At 41.7% G+C, this 17027-nt stretch overlaps 1 protein-coding gene across 4 annotated transcripts in view; it reads left to right on the forward strand.

The window, feature by feature from the left end:
* Positions 1-17027, forward strand: part of clstn1 (calsyntenin 1) — a 92100-nt gene that overhangs the window by 48530 nt on the left and 26543 nt on the right. For all 4 annotated transcript variants that reach the window (XM_060938387.1, XM_060938389.1, XM_060938388.1 and 1 more), the window contains exon 2: positions 725-847. In XM_060938387.1, coding sequence (XP_060794370.1) covers positions 725-847 — 123 coding nt within the window. The remainder of the gene's footprint in view (positions 1-724; positions 848-17027) is intronic.

Genomic DNA, 17027 nt, shown 5'->3' on the forward strand with positions numbered 1-17027 from the left:
TGGTACACAAGAAGGGGAACCTGCCGATGACATCACGTTTCACTACCGCGCGGAAATTAAAAGGGTAGGTGACTTTGGTCGCAAAATTAATATACTTGTCGTTGTCAAAAAATTGTTTGATATATCATTTTGAAGCTAAAAGATTTCTCTATCTAGTGATACCATTTATATATGTTGTCAAAATATATTGTATTTTATGCCAAAGAATACATCCAATGGTGGAATGGCACTTTAAGACGGTTTTAATTTCAGTGTTCGCCAAAAAAAAGTTAATTAGGTTAATGAAAAATGGGTTAATGACGACAAGACAAATATAAGAAGGGATACAAATGTATAGATAAGATGAAAATATGAGAAAAATCTCAACTTGGAAAGAAAGCTGTCAGAAATGCATTACATTTTTAAAATATTATTTGGGGAGTAATTACTTAGCATGGTTTATTTATTTTGAAAGTACATCACTTTATTACTTTTAGCCCAATGGTTGCCATATAGATTCTAAGTGTGTAAAAAAAAAAAAAATGGGGGGAGTGCTGTACAACTATTTCATTGTCTGTCTGACTTGTTTTATTAAAGGTGGCTGCTTTTAATTTTTTTTCATAAGTTGAAATTGCTCTGATTTATTTCCAAATTAAATCCATAAGTAACAGCAGGTAGTTCAATAATCAGTAAATCTCCCCCTACCTGTGGCTCTCTCTTACTACTCTTTCTTTTTTCTTTACAGTCAACAAACATAAGCCATGGATTGAGACGACATATCACGGCATCGTGACAGAAAATGACGATAAAGTTCTCCTGGACCCTCCACTGATCGCGCTGGATAAAGATGCCCCGTTGCGTTATGCAGGTAACAGGAGACTTCTTGCATCGTTCTCGTATCTGAATCTTCTCCGTCTAGTCATAACGTCTCTGATCCTGCAGCAGGGTTGACAGTGTTGTATAAATGTCTAAAAGCAGTGAGTGTCTTCTACACGTATACAAGTCCATTTCTGAAGAAACTGGGACACTGTGTAAAATTTGTAAATTATGGAAACCCTGTATTTCATTGAAAATGGTCCAAAGACAACATGTCAAACGTTGAAACTGGTGAAATATATGGTTTCTTTTTTCATATCTATGCTCATCTTGAATTTAATACCAGCAACATGTTTTTTAAAAAAAATTGGGACAAGGGTAACAAAAGACTGGGAAAATTGGGTAATGCTTTAAAAAAAAAAAGCCTGGAAGAACATCTCACAACTAATTAAGTTAATTGGCAACAGGTCAGTAACATGATTTAGGTATAAAAAGAGCATCCCAGAGAGGCTGACTCTCTCAGAAGTAAAGATATGGGGGGGTTCACCACTCTGTGAAAGACAAATCGTGCAACGGTTTAAGAATAACGTTCCTCAGTGTAAAATTGCAAAGAATTTCAGGGTCACATCATTTACTTTACATAATGTCATGAAAAGACTCCGAGAATCTGGAGAAATCTCTGTACGCAAGAGACCAGGCTGAAAACCAATATTGGATGCCAGTGATCTTCAGGCCCTCAGGAGACACTGCATTAAAAACGGACATGATTCTGTAGTGGAAAACGGTGCGTGGGTTTAGGAACGCTTCTGAAAACCGTCGTCTGTCTGCTGGATCCACAAATGCAAGTTGAAATTCTACCATGCAAAGAAGAAACCTTCTATAAACAGCATTGAGAAACATCACCACCACCTCTGAGCCTGAGCTCATTTACGGTGGACCGAGGCAAAGTGGGAAAACTGTCCTGTGGTCTGATGAATCAGAATTTGAAATTCTTTTGAGAAATCATGGACACCGTGTCTTCTGGGCTAAAGAGGAGAGGGACCATCTGGGTTGTCCTCAGCGCATAGTTCAAAAGCCAGCATCTCTGATGGTATGAAGGTGCATTAGTGCACATGGCATGGGTAGCTTGCACATCTGGGAAGGCATCATTTAATGCTGAACGATATATATATATTTTTTAATATTGTGTGTGTGTGTGTACACAAAACGACGCCAAATCGCATTCTGCACATTCTACAACTGTATGGCTCCGTAGTAAGAGTCTGGGCGCTAAACTGGCTGGCCTGTTTGCCTGCAGTCCAGACCTGTCTCCCATTAAAAACATTTGGTGCATAATGAAGTGCAAAATACGACCAAGGAGACCTTGAACTGTTGAGCAAATGAAATCCGATATCGGGCAAGAATGAGACAATTATTCACTTTCAAAACAGCAACAACTGGTCTCCTCAGTTTCTAAACATTTACAGAGTGTTGTCAAAAGGAGACGTGATGCAACACGATGGTAAACATGCTCCTGTCTCCACTTTTTTTTTTTGAAACGTGTTGCTGGCATCAAATTTAAAATGCGCGTATATTTTCCAAACAACAATAAAATTTCTCAGCTTCAACATCTGATATGTTTTTTTTGTATTCTTTTCAATGAAATATAGCGTTTCCATGATTTTGCAAGTCTTTTACATTGAATTCAGCTATAGACCCCTTCGCATGTTTGTAAACAAACCGACCGTTGCCAGGATGCGCGCGCAGCCTGGACCCAGAAACAATGGCGCTGCCCATAGACCGGCATTATGAGCTGTCAGATTATGCAAAACAATTGTCGTTACAAGATCGAGAATGCTACATAAATAAGTTAACTCTAACAAGTGGACATCGCCTACCGGATCCGCATTTAATTAAAGAGTGGACGGACGATGTTAGTAAGTTCCCTGGTATACAATGGCCAGATATATACTCGTACCTTATTGACAAGACTTCAGTGTACACCCACGAAAAACTTCGTGCCTACAAGTCTTTAGACGCATAGGATTATGCATGTACAACTTGATTAACAATGGGACATTCATATTCATTTTGTTTTAATCAAATTATGCCAGTGATGTGATGGCAATGTGGCTTTAGCTACAACAGCAAATACCAACACTAAACAGCAGTTTGCAGGAGGTAATGGCATGAAAGGAATGATAGTGTAAAGAGTGCAGCTAAGAGAAATCAGAGCTGCGTAAAAAGCGAGAGGCAGAGAGCAGAAATGAAACTGAACGGGGCGGGAGCTAGGTTAGAGCAGTCAACGTAAGTTGGCATTTAGAGTGAGGGCACACAATTTTACCTTTCCATCCTTGCTTTAAAATTGTGATTTTCGGCATACACAAATAATGATGGCACAAAATCTGGACTGCTTGAGTCAAGCGAGACCTCTCCTACAAACACAATTGCATGCAAAGCCAAGTTAACATGCTAACAATATTCATTACATTGTGTAACTATGACCCAGCTAATCAGACAAACGTTACCAAAGTATTTCGCTACATCAATAAACGAAGACTAGAAAGAATAAAAAAAAAAGAGAGATTTAATAAATATCCTGATCTTACCTGTGATGAAGTGGGCGCTGCAAACCCGCACATTTTTGATAGTGCTTTCATCCCAGTCTACACATTTGGCTTGTAGTCATAGACGGTGATTTTTTTGGAATGGGTGAGATCCTGCTGGAATTCTGTACATTTTAACCCCATCACTGCTACGATTCTGACACCCGACAACACAACAACTAGGCATTGCTGAGTCTTTTTTGAGTCCAGGCTGCGCGCGCAATTTCCGCTTACGTATGAATGACGTGTACTGCGAAGGGGTCTATAACCAGCAGCCTTAAAACAGTTACGTAATGTAATCCACTTCAAAATAAACTGCTTGTTGTCATCACGGACATGCTCATAATGTTGTTGTAAGTGTCTGACAACATTGAGAAGATCCCTAGAGATACACCGGTGTGGTTTTTACCTCGATAACTGTGTAAAGAAACTTTCTACAGTCATTGTTTCTCGTCTTCCGCTCTCTGATGCAGCGCCCCATGGGGCCGGTTTCTGATGTTTACAAAATAAGTCATCACGCAGACTTCGTGAAGAAATCTCTTTCCAAAGTAATGCCTGAATATTTAGCTGATTACGGATGTATGAAGAAGCATTAGAAAATATGGAAAGGATCCCTTTTTGTAAACATGAGAAAACAGCCCCCATGGGATAATTTGAGTCAAATGAGACTGGATATCTTTATAAATGCACAGTTTATGTAACGTGGTGGTCTAGTCAGTTGAGGGGGAAAATGTATTGAAGGTTGAATGTTTTTGAGGTGATCATTTTGTTTACATTTGGGTAAATGTATATGACTGATCATTTGGTTAGACTTTTTAACTTGAAGAGCTTTGTGTCTGTGCAACCCTGTAAAACGCCTCCAAGGTGAAACTACTACTGAATTTCATTACATTGCATCAGGTTTGCAATTTAAAATCCTAATAATCAAGAGCAGCTGTATTGTACATGTTATTAGTTTTGCAAACGTGCTCAGTAGCTTTGCACTCACGGGTTAAAGAGGATAATTATTTTGCTCAAAACAGTGGAGGCTGCTGCAATACAAGATTAGTTTTTATGATCTCTGATGGCAAATTATTGCCGTAGGTTTTCTTATGACCCACATGCATGGTACCTGGTTACATTTTTGTCATTGTCCGGTTAGCCTGGGCCCGCCCATCCTAAGCGTGACGCAACACGAGGGCCTGTTGCGAGCTTAGTCTGGCCAGGCAAGCTATCTCCAGCTCTTCCAAGCTCCGGAAAAATCGGGAGCCAATCAACTTTGAGCATCTCCAACGGCCCTGGGTAGAGGCGTGTTCAAGGCAGTGACGTAGTAGAACTGCGACCAGAAGCCATAGATTGTTTACAGAATCTTGCTGTATTGAAAGCATTCAACGGGAAGTTCTCATTGAAAACGGAGCAAAGAGCAGCCCTGGAGGTATTTATTGAAAGGAAGGATGTTTTCGCCTTGCTCCCGACCGGCTTCGGTAAGAGTTTAATCTACCAATTAGCCCCGCTGGTAGCCAAATCAATGGGGCTCAGCGAGAATCCTATCGTAGCGTCACATACGTCAGAGGAAAGAGTGATGTGATTGGTTTAAGCTTCGTCACAGCCTTTTCTGGCTTTGACCAGTAGCAAACTGAGGCGTTTCAGGGAGGCGGGTCAACCACGGGCTCTGGGAAACGGTTGGGCTGAATATCTTGGCCAGACCAATAGCTCGTAGAGCTTTGAAGTCGCGTTAGCCAGACTATTGTCCGGTAGCTTCTCTCTCTTAAAGGGCATATTCTGGACCAATTTTGTGGTGTGGTTTTTTTTTTTTTTTTAATATATGAAAGTATGTCCCTTTACACACACATCCAGAAGGGTAACTTTGCACAAGGCCATCTGTCTACAGCAGAAAAAAATAAAATGACAAAACGTGTCTGGAAAAATCCCAAGGGAGTCTGGAGCCAGATTCGTGACGTCACGTGCGGAAGCGCCAGCAGGTTGCGCGAGCTTTGCACGGTTTCAGTGCACAGCCTGTGTAGACCAAGCGCTCCCATTTCTCTCTCATTGTCCGGTCTTTTGGAAAACGATGAGTACTAATCCCATCAAGATTGGTGTTGCTACACCCTCCTACGATACATCTGTTAACCATTTTAATAATTACGCGATAATGTTGAAGAAATTTGCAGAAAACTACCAGGTCATTTTCTCATCAACAGACCAGCACTGACGTAGGATTCAGAAGGAGGTGTCCCGCACGCGACATCACAAATCAATGTTTCCCGGGAAATCCAAATGGCAAGTTTTTTCAGAGGCGGACCAATTCGCCTCAAATGGCTTGATTTTCAACTGAATTTTTCTGGTATTGCGTAAGGTAAAAAAAAAATTGCAGAGAATGCAGAATGTGACAGATATTTGACCAAAGTTTAATATAAAATAGGAGAATTACATTGATCTCGCTCCTGAATTTACCCGTGATATGCACTTTAATGATCAAGGCCATTTTGCTTCTGAGGTATCTTGCTTTCTGTATGTGTGAGGTACAGCAAAAGAGGACATACAGTTCTGGCTTTAGCTAATCACTAGGAGATTTACTTTGGCCTCATTTCAAAGCACTTTAAGCACAGAATGCTCTGTTTTCTCTCCAAGCATTAGTGCCAGTCCTCGGAGTTATCTCAGGCTTCCAACAGTCTAGCTGCTGTAGTCAGGCTTTTTTTTTTTTTTTTAAAGTACTGTGCCACATGAATTGCTCATCAAAATTGTGCATTCACTTGTGTGTAATGTTATGCTGTAACTCGTGATGAGTTTTTATAGATGGACATTAAATAAAAGTGTGCATTTACACAATCAGCACCTCAAGGTACAGGAGCAAATAAAGCGCATGTCAGTCATTAAAACGCATGAATGTCATACAAAAAAACAGCCAATGACTTTCAGTGATTTCTACCAATTCCATACAATACAAGACCCCTTTATTAATTCTCCCAAATGGGTTTTTCATAATTAATTTACATGAAGCTTAATATTAAAATATAAAGAAAACTACATCCTTAATTACAATAATATAAATTATACAGTACTAGAATAAATGTAAGATAATATATGCATATACAAAATTAACATCAGCATCTTTTCAGTTCTTGTCTTGCTTGCCTCTTGAAGGAAGCGAGTGTTTGTTGCATTGCTTACTTCCGGTGATGATTCATTAAAAGAATTTACGGCTCTGAAGAAAAAAGCGCGCCACGCTGTTGCAGTGCGGCATTTGGGTATATTTTTAGATAGATAGATAGATAGATAGATAGATAGATAGATAGATAGATAGATAGATAGATAACACCTTTATTTAAAAATAAAAAATAAATCACCCAGGGTAGTCCAATCAGGTAGCCACAAGAGCAAACCTGCTATCAATAGGAGCCCTGGGTAAAAATAAAAAATTGATTAAAATATTATTTACATTAAAACTTCATAATAATAATACTAAGAATATTTAAACAATGATATAAAAAAAGGTTTAGTTAAGTGTGTGTGTGTATATATATATATATATATATTCATTCCACTACAAACTAGTATGATCATTAAAAACAGTACAACCATGATAATAAAAAGCGCGCTTCGCAGTTTCAGTCCGCACCAAAGGGAGACGAAGTAAATTGCTCTGGCGAGTAGTTCTCGCAATTACGTTTCTATTAAAATAGTCTTTAAGAGATCCTTGCGTCTCGTATTATACCTATGAACATCAGAACGTTTGGTAAGCCTTGTACTTAAGTAGTTAGGTGCCAAGTTATTTAAACATTTATAAACCATAGTAACATCACTCAGGCGTAACACATTATTATCTACAGTCAGCCAACCAAGCTCATTTAGTGTAGGAGAGATGTGGTCGTATTTTCTAGTATTAGTAAGTATTCGTGCAGCAAAGTTTTGCATAAGTTGCAGCTTGTGGATGTTTTGTTTAAAAGTTCCAAACCAAACAGTAGAGCAGTATAATAATTTGCTAAAAACAAGAGTTCAAAATTCCATGCAAAACTTCCTTGGAGAATAAATAACAGACCCTACTTATTTGACATAGGCTAGACAAAAGTGATGAAGACGGCGCAGAAATATGATCAGTAAAAGTCAAACTGGAGTCCAGTATAACACCTAGATCTCTTGCGGATAGTACGGGTGTTAACTGCTTGCCCAGGAAAGGTAACGTGCCGTCAGATAGCCGGGATGCAAGTCGGCTCACTCCAAACAACACGAGCTTGGTCTTGTTCAACTCCTTCATTCTAAACTGACCACTTTAGTTTCGTATCGGTACAAAATCCCTACTTTCGTACCACCACACCTGTCCACACTAGTAGCAACTGTAGCGGTATAACTGTATCGGTACGAAACCCACAAATGTATGGGTTTCGTACCGGTACAGTATCGGTACTATAGTGCTTCGCTGTAGTGTGAACAGATGAAGCGGTTCTGTATCGATACAAATATAATGCGCATGCGCAAAGTCACACACCTCAATCGATGTCTTCGCTGAATAAAATAGTGAAGAACGGAGATTCGTTTGTTTCTTTCTCAACTGCCTCGCGCGTTTTATACGATTCGACTGAATAAACGACCACCAGAAATACAGACTGTACATTGACAACAAAAAGCGCACACACGTTGTTTCATCTGTACGGAAGCCGAGAGAGGCCCTTCATATAATCCTTTTTTTTTTTTAATTCACCTTATCCCAAGATAACGACACAATTTATTCAGGATCTCGAGAAAACACAACTAATTCGAGATCTCGAGAAAACAAAACCGTTATTTCGAGATCTCGAGAAAACAAAACAATTATTTCATGATCTCGAGTAAACAGCTGAGAAATGGTTCATTCAGGTGCGCCAAGAGACTTGTGATATGCTGACTTTGGGGCTATTTCTCATTCTGTATAGACGCAACTTTGGTCATTAGAATGTCTGGAATAATCAATCACCTAATAAGGCAATATTTTGATCAGGGGTTGACACAGGGAGAGATTGCATTAAAGGAACAGTCCACCGTACTTCCATAATGAAATATGCTCTTCTCTGAATTGAGACGAGCTGCTCCGTACCTCTCCGAGCTTTGCGCGACCTCCCAGTCAGTCAGACGCGCTGTCACTCCTGTTAGCAATGTAGCTAGGCTCAGTATGGCCAACGGTATTTTTTGGGGCTGTAGTTAGATGCGACCAAACCGGTACAGTTTAGTGCATCTGTCCACACTAGCGAGAAATGTTTGCAGTTTTCTTTCACGGTAGTTGAAATGCGCGTGCGCGAAATGTTTCCGTGGTTACCAAGTAACTTCCTTCCGAGAATATATGGCATCCGTTATTTTGAGATCTCGAGAAAACAAAATTATTCTGTGATCTCGAGAAAACAAAATTATTTCATGATTGCAGGCGTACTAACACCTTCTGCGCGCTTCGGCAGCGCATTGATACGGAGCTCAGATATCAATGCGCTGCCGAAGCGCGCAGAAGGTGTTAGTACGCCTGTCATTATAGTGCGGACTTTCCATAGCATAGAAAATCGCTACGTTTCAATTTGTATAACTGAACTTGTTTCATATCACTAGTCATATAAACCTATGTAAACAGGAAAAATGCGGAAGAGTTTGGTCGCATCTAACTACAGCCCCAAAAAATACCATTGGCCATACTGAGCCTAGCTACATTGCTAACAGGAGTGACCGCGCGTCTGACTGACTGGGAGGTCGCGCAAAGCTCGGAGAGGTACGGAGCAGCTCGTCTCAATTCAGATAAGAGCATATTTCATTATGGAAGTACGGTGGACTGTTCCTTTAAGCCTTTTAAGAAGGGATAATTTCAAAATTAGTCCGCGGCACCTCCGTAGAAGACTGGCCCGGCTTCGTCTCTACCGACGGAGATACAGTGATCCAGCTGAGATCATGAAATAATTTTGCTTTCTCGATCACAGAATAATTGTTTTTTTCTCGAGATCTCAAAATAACGGATGCCATATATTCTCGGAAGGAAGTTACTTGGTAACCACGGAAACATTTCGCGCACGCGCATTTCAACTACCGTGAAAGAAAACTGCAAACATTTCTCACTAGTGTGGACAGATGCACTAAACTGTACCGGTATACTTTGTATCGATACAGTTATACCACTTTCGTACCGGTACAAGTGTGAACACAGCATTATCCAGTTAAAGGAATCCTCCAGCAGATTTACTCTTAAACTTATGTTAAGTATTCATTGATTTTCAACAGTCATTCATTCATTTTCAGAGACCAAATAGTGTTCTAGAAAAATTAATTTTTATTAAAATGCTAGTTAGCCCTCCTGCGGAAGTGACTTATGTGATGACGTGGTTTAGTGGAAGCTTGGAGCAACTCGACTGTTTTTATATCTTCTGCTTACATCGTGGTTTTGTTAGTTTTACAAGTGTTTTTACCAAATGTATAGGTTTTTAAATAAGTAAAGTATGCCTCATTGCACACCATATAAATGCCAAAATGATGCTAAAAAGAAGGACGAGAAGATATTTCACCGTTTACCTGGCCAGAATCGTCTGACTATTCACAAGAAATGGATTCATGCCATCAGAAGACCTCAAAACAATCGGTCTGTGGTGCCCTACTTATGCTCCGAACACTTTGAATCCTCCTGTTTCGATGAATCGATGGAATTAAAAGCAAGATTAATGGGGGCTTCCAGAATAAAAAGAAAGAAAAGACGATGCCGTGCCAACAATATTTTACCCATCGTTCAGCTCCAAAAGTCCGCCGATGCAGTGTTGAGTGGCAACAGAGACAACACCACCGGGAGGTTAGTTTCGACTTTGTTCTACCATGGTTTTTTTGTAGTTTCCAGGGACTGATTCAGCCCAAGAATCTGACATGCATATTTGCAGAAATATTTTCACTAATTTTACCACATCGCTATGGATTTTCACAGGGGCACAGAGCACGCCGAGCAGTTACTGAAGAGGACAACCACAGCCCGCTATGACCATGGCTCAGCCTGGTCTGTTGGTTGAGCGTGGCTATAGCCCATGTAGCCGGCTAGCGGTAAAATAAACCAAACGCCCCATGACCGATGCCAAGTGGTGCACGTATATTTCTGCACGTGCATCAGTCTGGATCCATCCCTGGTATGTTATCGGTGTCTTACCTGGTGGATTGTAATCGGCGTTCTGATGCGTTGTAGGCTCTTCAGCGTATACTGCAGACCTGGGCATTTTCCGGCCCGCGGGCCGCATCCGGCCCTTTGGTTCATTCTGACCGGCCCGCGTAAGGTTAATTAGAAACTAATTACAAAATAAACGTATTTTCTAATTTTACCTCATACATGGACTGAATGTGCATTGCTTTTATTTTGAAGTTGTGTTCAACAAAAACGCAATGTGCGCGACATGAACATATGAAATCCCACGAAACCTAATCCCGCGATAACTACTACCGTAATTTGTCCAGACCAACCACAAACTTGTACGTCATCCTTCAAACGGTCCAGCCAATCACATAGTGTGACGTCACCAGCAGGCGCCGGAGCCCGAGCCAATCTGTAGATCTGATACCTGCACCGAATCGACTGATGATCATCTGTCAGCTGTGCTTCGCATCTCCACCTCAGACATTCAACCTGACTCTGATGCACTCGTTAAAGACCGACAGAGACTAGATTTCTCTCACTGAACAAATAAAAAACTGAAAAACACCAAATGAGGTGATTAGACTACAAATGTGGGCATCATTATTATAATATGATGTATCTTGTTTGATATGTGGAGTAGAAAGACAATATTATGATGTCTTTATTGTGTTGTGGGGTGAATGTGACTGGAAAAAAAATGGTACAAACGTTCACATTTTTGTTAACCATTGTTTTGGGAAATTTGATTGAATAAATGACATTTTTTGTAAGGCAACCTCGTTTTTTCCATACTCTTACCCGTCTTAGCAGCTTGTAAAAACAATGATATTTATTGCTTTATATAAAGAATACAATTAATATTATGCAGAATTTAGTTCAGCCTTATGGTCCAGCCCTCCACAAAATTTTCTGTTTCTCATGTGGCCCTATGGAAAAAATAATTGCCCACCCCTGGTATACTGGAAGAAAATACGGGTGTTAAAGAACAATCACCGATGGATCAAGAGACGGAGCATTCGATTGAGCTTCAGGTACGGTCGACTATACTCCAGATAAGAGAATTACTCAGGCCGTTTTGCATGAAACTCACTCATTTGAAATTTTCCGAAGCTTTATTTCGTGGTAGTTTTGATTTTCATTTATGTGCTAGAAACCTGAATTCACCAGAAAGAGGGATATTGCTGTGCAAACCGATGAACCAGTCGGTGTTGAAATCCAGACAGACAGTTGTCTTAGAAGACCAGATTATCCAGTGTTCTTTGTTGGGAGATGAAAGTGTCTCATTAGATGATTCGTTCAAACTCTACTCGCAAAACCACAATGTAAGCGGAGGATATAAACAGCCAAGTTGCTCCAAGCTTCCGCTAAGCCACGACATCGCATACCTCACTTCCGCAGGAGGCCCATCTGGTGTTTTTAATAAAAATAAATTTTTCTAGAACACCATTTGGTCTCTGAAAATGAATGAATGACTGTTGAAATCTATGAATACTTTTACTTAACATAAGTTTAAGAGTAAATCTGCTGGAGGATTCCTTTAAGCACTGGGTTTGATTTTGTATACGTTTTGATTAATTCATTGCACATATCCCCTTATGATTCATTCCAACATAACAATGGCACAGATTTTTGAAGTCTCTGGAATTGTACTTGAGAGATTATTGCTGTTCTTCCAAATGATGTCCCCTTGGTTGGTGTGTTTAATGACTGTGGAGGAGAGCACTGTCAGTGTTGTGCAGTTTCGCATTTAACGAGAGCTAGCTCAAAGGTTCTGTTCACACAGATTAAAATGAACTTCACATTCATAGTTCAGTCATTTCTTCGGAAAAACATTTTTAATGAGCTACTCTGAGCTATTTTTTTTTTCAGTAGAACCTCCTTCTATCTATCCCTACCCTTGCCACTTCCCAAACTAAATGCATTGGTGCATACTACTATAGAATCTCAGACATGGAGATTACATTTATAGGCCAAGAATAAAACGATGTGAGTATATATTTTACCACTTAATGTAACTGGCAGGACAACTAAAAACAGACCGGTTTACAAATGTAATTCCTTGGGTGCTGCTGCAAATTACTGTAGTTTTTCTTCTGATATTTATATATATATATATATATATATATATATATATATATATATATATATATATATATATAAGCAAGCGCTGTCGCCTCACAGCAAAAAGGTCCGGGTTCGAGCCCCGGGGCCGGCGAGGGCCTTTCTGTGTGGAGTCTGCATGTTCTCCCCGTGTCCGCGTGGGTTTCCTCCGGGTGCTCTGGTTTCCCCCACAGTCCAAAGACATGCAGGTTAGGTTAACTGGTGACTCTAAATTGACCATAGGTGTGAGTGTGAACAGTTGTCTGTGTCAGCTCTGTGATGACCTGGCGACTTGTCCAGGGTGTACCCCGCCTTTCGCCCGTAGTCAGCTGGGATAGGCTCCAGCTTGCCTGCAACCCTGTAGAACAGGATAAAGCGGCTAGAGATGATTGAGATAACGTGTATATAATAATTTTTAAGCAGTTGGCAAACAGCTTTTTGGTGCATTACTGCCACCTTCTGGTTAGGGTTGGGAGACCAACCTCAGTTCCACAATTGGAACAAAGTCCAAAATGATAGATAGAGAGAACTTTTATTGATCCCTTTGGGAGGGTTCTCTCAGGGAAATTAAAATTCCAGCAGCATCATTACAGAATAAACAGAGAATAGAAAATAAAGAAAACTTCTAGATAAATTTAAGTATTAACACATGCAAATATAAAATATGAAAAAAAAAAGTCCAAAAGGAGAGGTATTGCACATTGTCCAGTATTGTTTTTTGTCAGGCTAGGCTACTGCTCCTTCCCGTCCTCTGTCCTCCTGTTACCCCTCCTCCCCCCCAGAGAGTTGTACAGTCTGATGGCGTGAGGGACAAAGGAGTTAAGTCTGTTCGTCCTGCACTTGGGAAGGAGCATTCGGTCACTGAACAGGCTCCTCTGGTTGCTGATGATGGTGTGCAGAGGGTGACTGGCATCGTCCGTGATGTTCAGTAGTTTGTCCATAGACCTCTTCTCTGCCACCGTCACCAGAGTCCAGCTTCATGCTGACCACAGAGCCGGCCCGCCTGATTAGTATGTCCAGCCGGGATGTGTCCTTCTTGGATGTGCTGCCGCCCCCCCCCAGCACACCACGGTGTAAAACAGGACACTGGCGACCACAGACCGATAGAACATCCACAGGAGTTTCCTGCAGATGTTAAAGGACCGCAGCCTCCTCAGGAAGTACAGCCTGCTCTGTACCTTACTGTACAGGTGGTTGGTGTTGCAAGTCCAGTCCAGCTTGCTGTCCAGCCACAGCCTGAGGTACTTGTAGGAATCCACAGCCTCCACCTCGACTCCCTCAATCAGAACTGGTCATGACCTTGGTCTGGACCTCTCAGTCAATGACCAGCTCCTTGGTCTTCAAGGTGTTGAGCTGCAGATGGTTCCTGTTGCACCACACAGCAAAGTCCCTCACCAGGCTCCTATACTCCTCCTCTCTGTCGTCCCTGATACACCCCACTATGGCTGTGTCATCAGCGAACTTCTGAATGTGACCGCTCTGAGTTGTAGCAGAAGTCCGCGGTGTACAGGGTGAAGAGAAGAGGGGCCAACACTGTGCCCTGGGGTGCTCCGGTGCTGCTAATCACCGTGTCGGACGTGATGTCCTTCAGCCTGACATACTGTGGCCTGTCTGTGAGGTAGCTGGAAATCCAGGTGACCAGGCAGGGGTCCACTCACATCCTGTTCAGTTTGTCCTGAAGCATAAGGGGCTGGATGGTGTTGAAGGCACTCGAGAAGTCCAAAAAGAGGATCCTCACTGTGCCATTTCCCTTATCCAGATGCGAGTGGGCTCGGTGTAGCAGGTAGAGGATGGCATCTTCCACACCAACACCTGCCCGGTACGCAAACTGCAGACAGTCCTGGGCATGTTGCACCTGGGGTCTGAGGAGGCTGAGGAAGAGCCGCTCCAATGTCTTCATCCGATGTGAACTGAGTGCCACCGGCTCTCTGGGCTGGTTCTTCTTAGGATGCATGGTGTCTTCCGGCGGGTGGGCACTCCTCCCAGCTGCAGGCTGAGGTTGAAGATACGTTGGAGTGAATTCCTGTTCTGCGTTAATCCTTTTATTATTGCAAACGAAGTCTACGTATCTGCAAGGGTGTAGATAACTATATCTGTCTACCTGATTACATCACACATCAACGCAACAGCATGTCCAGTTGATTAGATACAAGCTACCATGCATGGCTAATTACAGTAGTGTTAAAAATGAACTGCGGTAAACAGTCAACAGTTTTGTTTTTGTTTTCTAAAACACAGCTGCCTTTTATTTGGCCTGTGTGAACTTGGGGGGAATGCTGAAATGGCTTGTAGAATGCTACTGTTCAACATTTTTTCACATGATCCAGAATTCACAACAGATTTGTAGTGTAGCAACTGCCATTGTACAGCGTGTATGAATGAGCTCACCTTTGGGGCTTAACTATGGGACCCCAATCATGACACGAAATTGGGGGGGAGTATATCACAGCCATGTTTTACAAATTCATCCCCATGGTATCGGTTTGTTCCCTTGTTGTAGTTAAATTGTGGGCACGTTTAAAATGAGGGAATGAATTATTAAAACGTGGCTACTAAAATATGTAAATTTCAATTATGACCCTTCAGGGTCTCACCCCTGATCTGATCTGAACAGTCGAGTTTTAATTTTATTTTTTAAATTGGAATCAAGATTCAAATGATACCCAACCCTACTCCTGGTGGAGACATTCTGGTGCGTGAGTGTCATTCATTTTTGCTAGAATGAACAATGCTGCTGATTTTTTTTCTTTCAGTTCACCAAAAACTCCACTTATTAAAGGAACAGTCCACCGTACTTCCATAATGAAATATGCTCTTATCTGAATTGAGACGAGCTGCTCCGTACCTCTCCGAGCTTTGCGCGACCTCCCAGTCAGTCAGACGCAGTCAGACGCGCTGTCACTCCTATTAGCAATGTAGCTAGGCTCAGTATGGCCAATGGTATTTTTTGGGGCTGGAGTTAGATGTGACCAAACTCTTCCACGTTTTTCCTGTTAACATAGGTTTATGACCAGTGACATGAAACAAGTTCAGTTACGCAAATTGAAACGTAGCGATTTTCTATGCTATAGAAAGTCCGCACTATAATGACAGGCGTACTAACACCTTCTGTGCACTTCGACAGCGCGTTGATACGGAGCTCGGAGAGGTACGGAGCAGCTCGTCTCAATTCAGATAAGAGCATATTTCATTATGGAAGTACGCTGGACTGTTCCTTTAAGCACATATATGCACAACACTGATCACTGTTTAACAGATCACTCCCAAATCTTGAACAGATCTTGCATAGGTGTTAATTTGGTTTGAAATCTGGTGACTGCAAAGGTCCTAGCATATGAGTTTTACAAATATTTCCTCAAGTCATTCAGTGAGCCCTCATATCCTGTGAATGGAGGTGAAGTCATTCTATAAGAGACTATACAAACGTTTTACCACCGGACAAAGGCGATTGGTCAGTGTTTAATTTTGCATTGATTTGCTGTGACCTACCGTCTGAGAGGTCAAGTCAATCCAAACCTTGTTGGAAAAATGCTCCTTAAAGGATAACGGATTGAATTTTCTTTAAATTGTCTGTTTGTACATACTAGCCATGTCACGATGATCAGTGCTGAGCTGGGGTGGACCCAACAAGCTTCGTGTTCATCTACACTGCAGACACAAGTCCAGTCCAGGCTTTGAACCTCCTGACTGGTGCTATATGGAGCTATTTCAAAGCCAAAGCTCGATCAGTTTCAAATATTGCCTGTGACTCATCGACAGCAAGCTCTTATTAACTTCAAGGGTATCAAAGTCTTTCTCTGTCTCATTCCAGAGCTGAAAGTCAAATAAAAGATGAAGGATCATAACTTGCTACAGGCAACCAAATTTTTTTTTTTTTTTTTAAATATGAAAGATGATTAAGCTGATGGGCAATTGGTGAGTGTGGCCTCTTCAGGATTTCTGTTCGTGGGGGGAATTATTTGGCCAAATTGTGTCCGAGATGTCACTCAATATTTATTTCTTATTTATACAACATTTTGTATAAAAGCAATAGCACACCCACAGGCAGTTGCGCTGTTATACTGAATCTCATCTCATTATCTCTAGCCGCTTTATCCTTCTACAGGGTCGCAGGCAAGCTGGAGCCTATCCCAGCTGACTATGGGCGAAAGGCAGGGTACACCCTGGACAAGTCGCCAGGTCATCACAGGGCTGACACATAGACAACCATTCACACACATTCACACCTACGGTCAATTTAGAGTCACCAGTTAACCTAACCTGCATGTCTTTGGACTGTGGGGGAAACCGGAGCACCCGGAGGAAACCCACGCGGACACGGGGAGAACATGCAAACTCCACACAGAAAGGCCCTCGCCGGCCCCGGGGCTCGAACCCAGGACCTTCTTGCTGTGAGGCGACAGCGCTAACCACTACACCACCGTGCCGCCCCTACTGAATATCAGCACAAC

This window comes from Neoarius graeffei, chromosome 13 (genome assembly GCF_027579695.1).
Source record: "Neoarius graeffei isolate fNeoGra1 chromosome 13, fNeoGra1.pri, whole genome shotgun sequence".
Taxonomy (NCBI): Eukaryota; Metazoa; Chordata; class Actinopteri; order Siluriformes; family Ariidae; genus Neoarius; species Neoarius graeffei.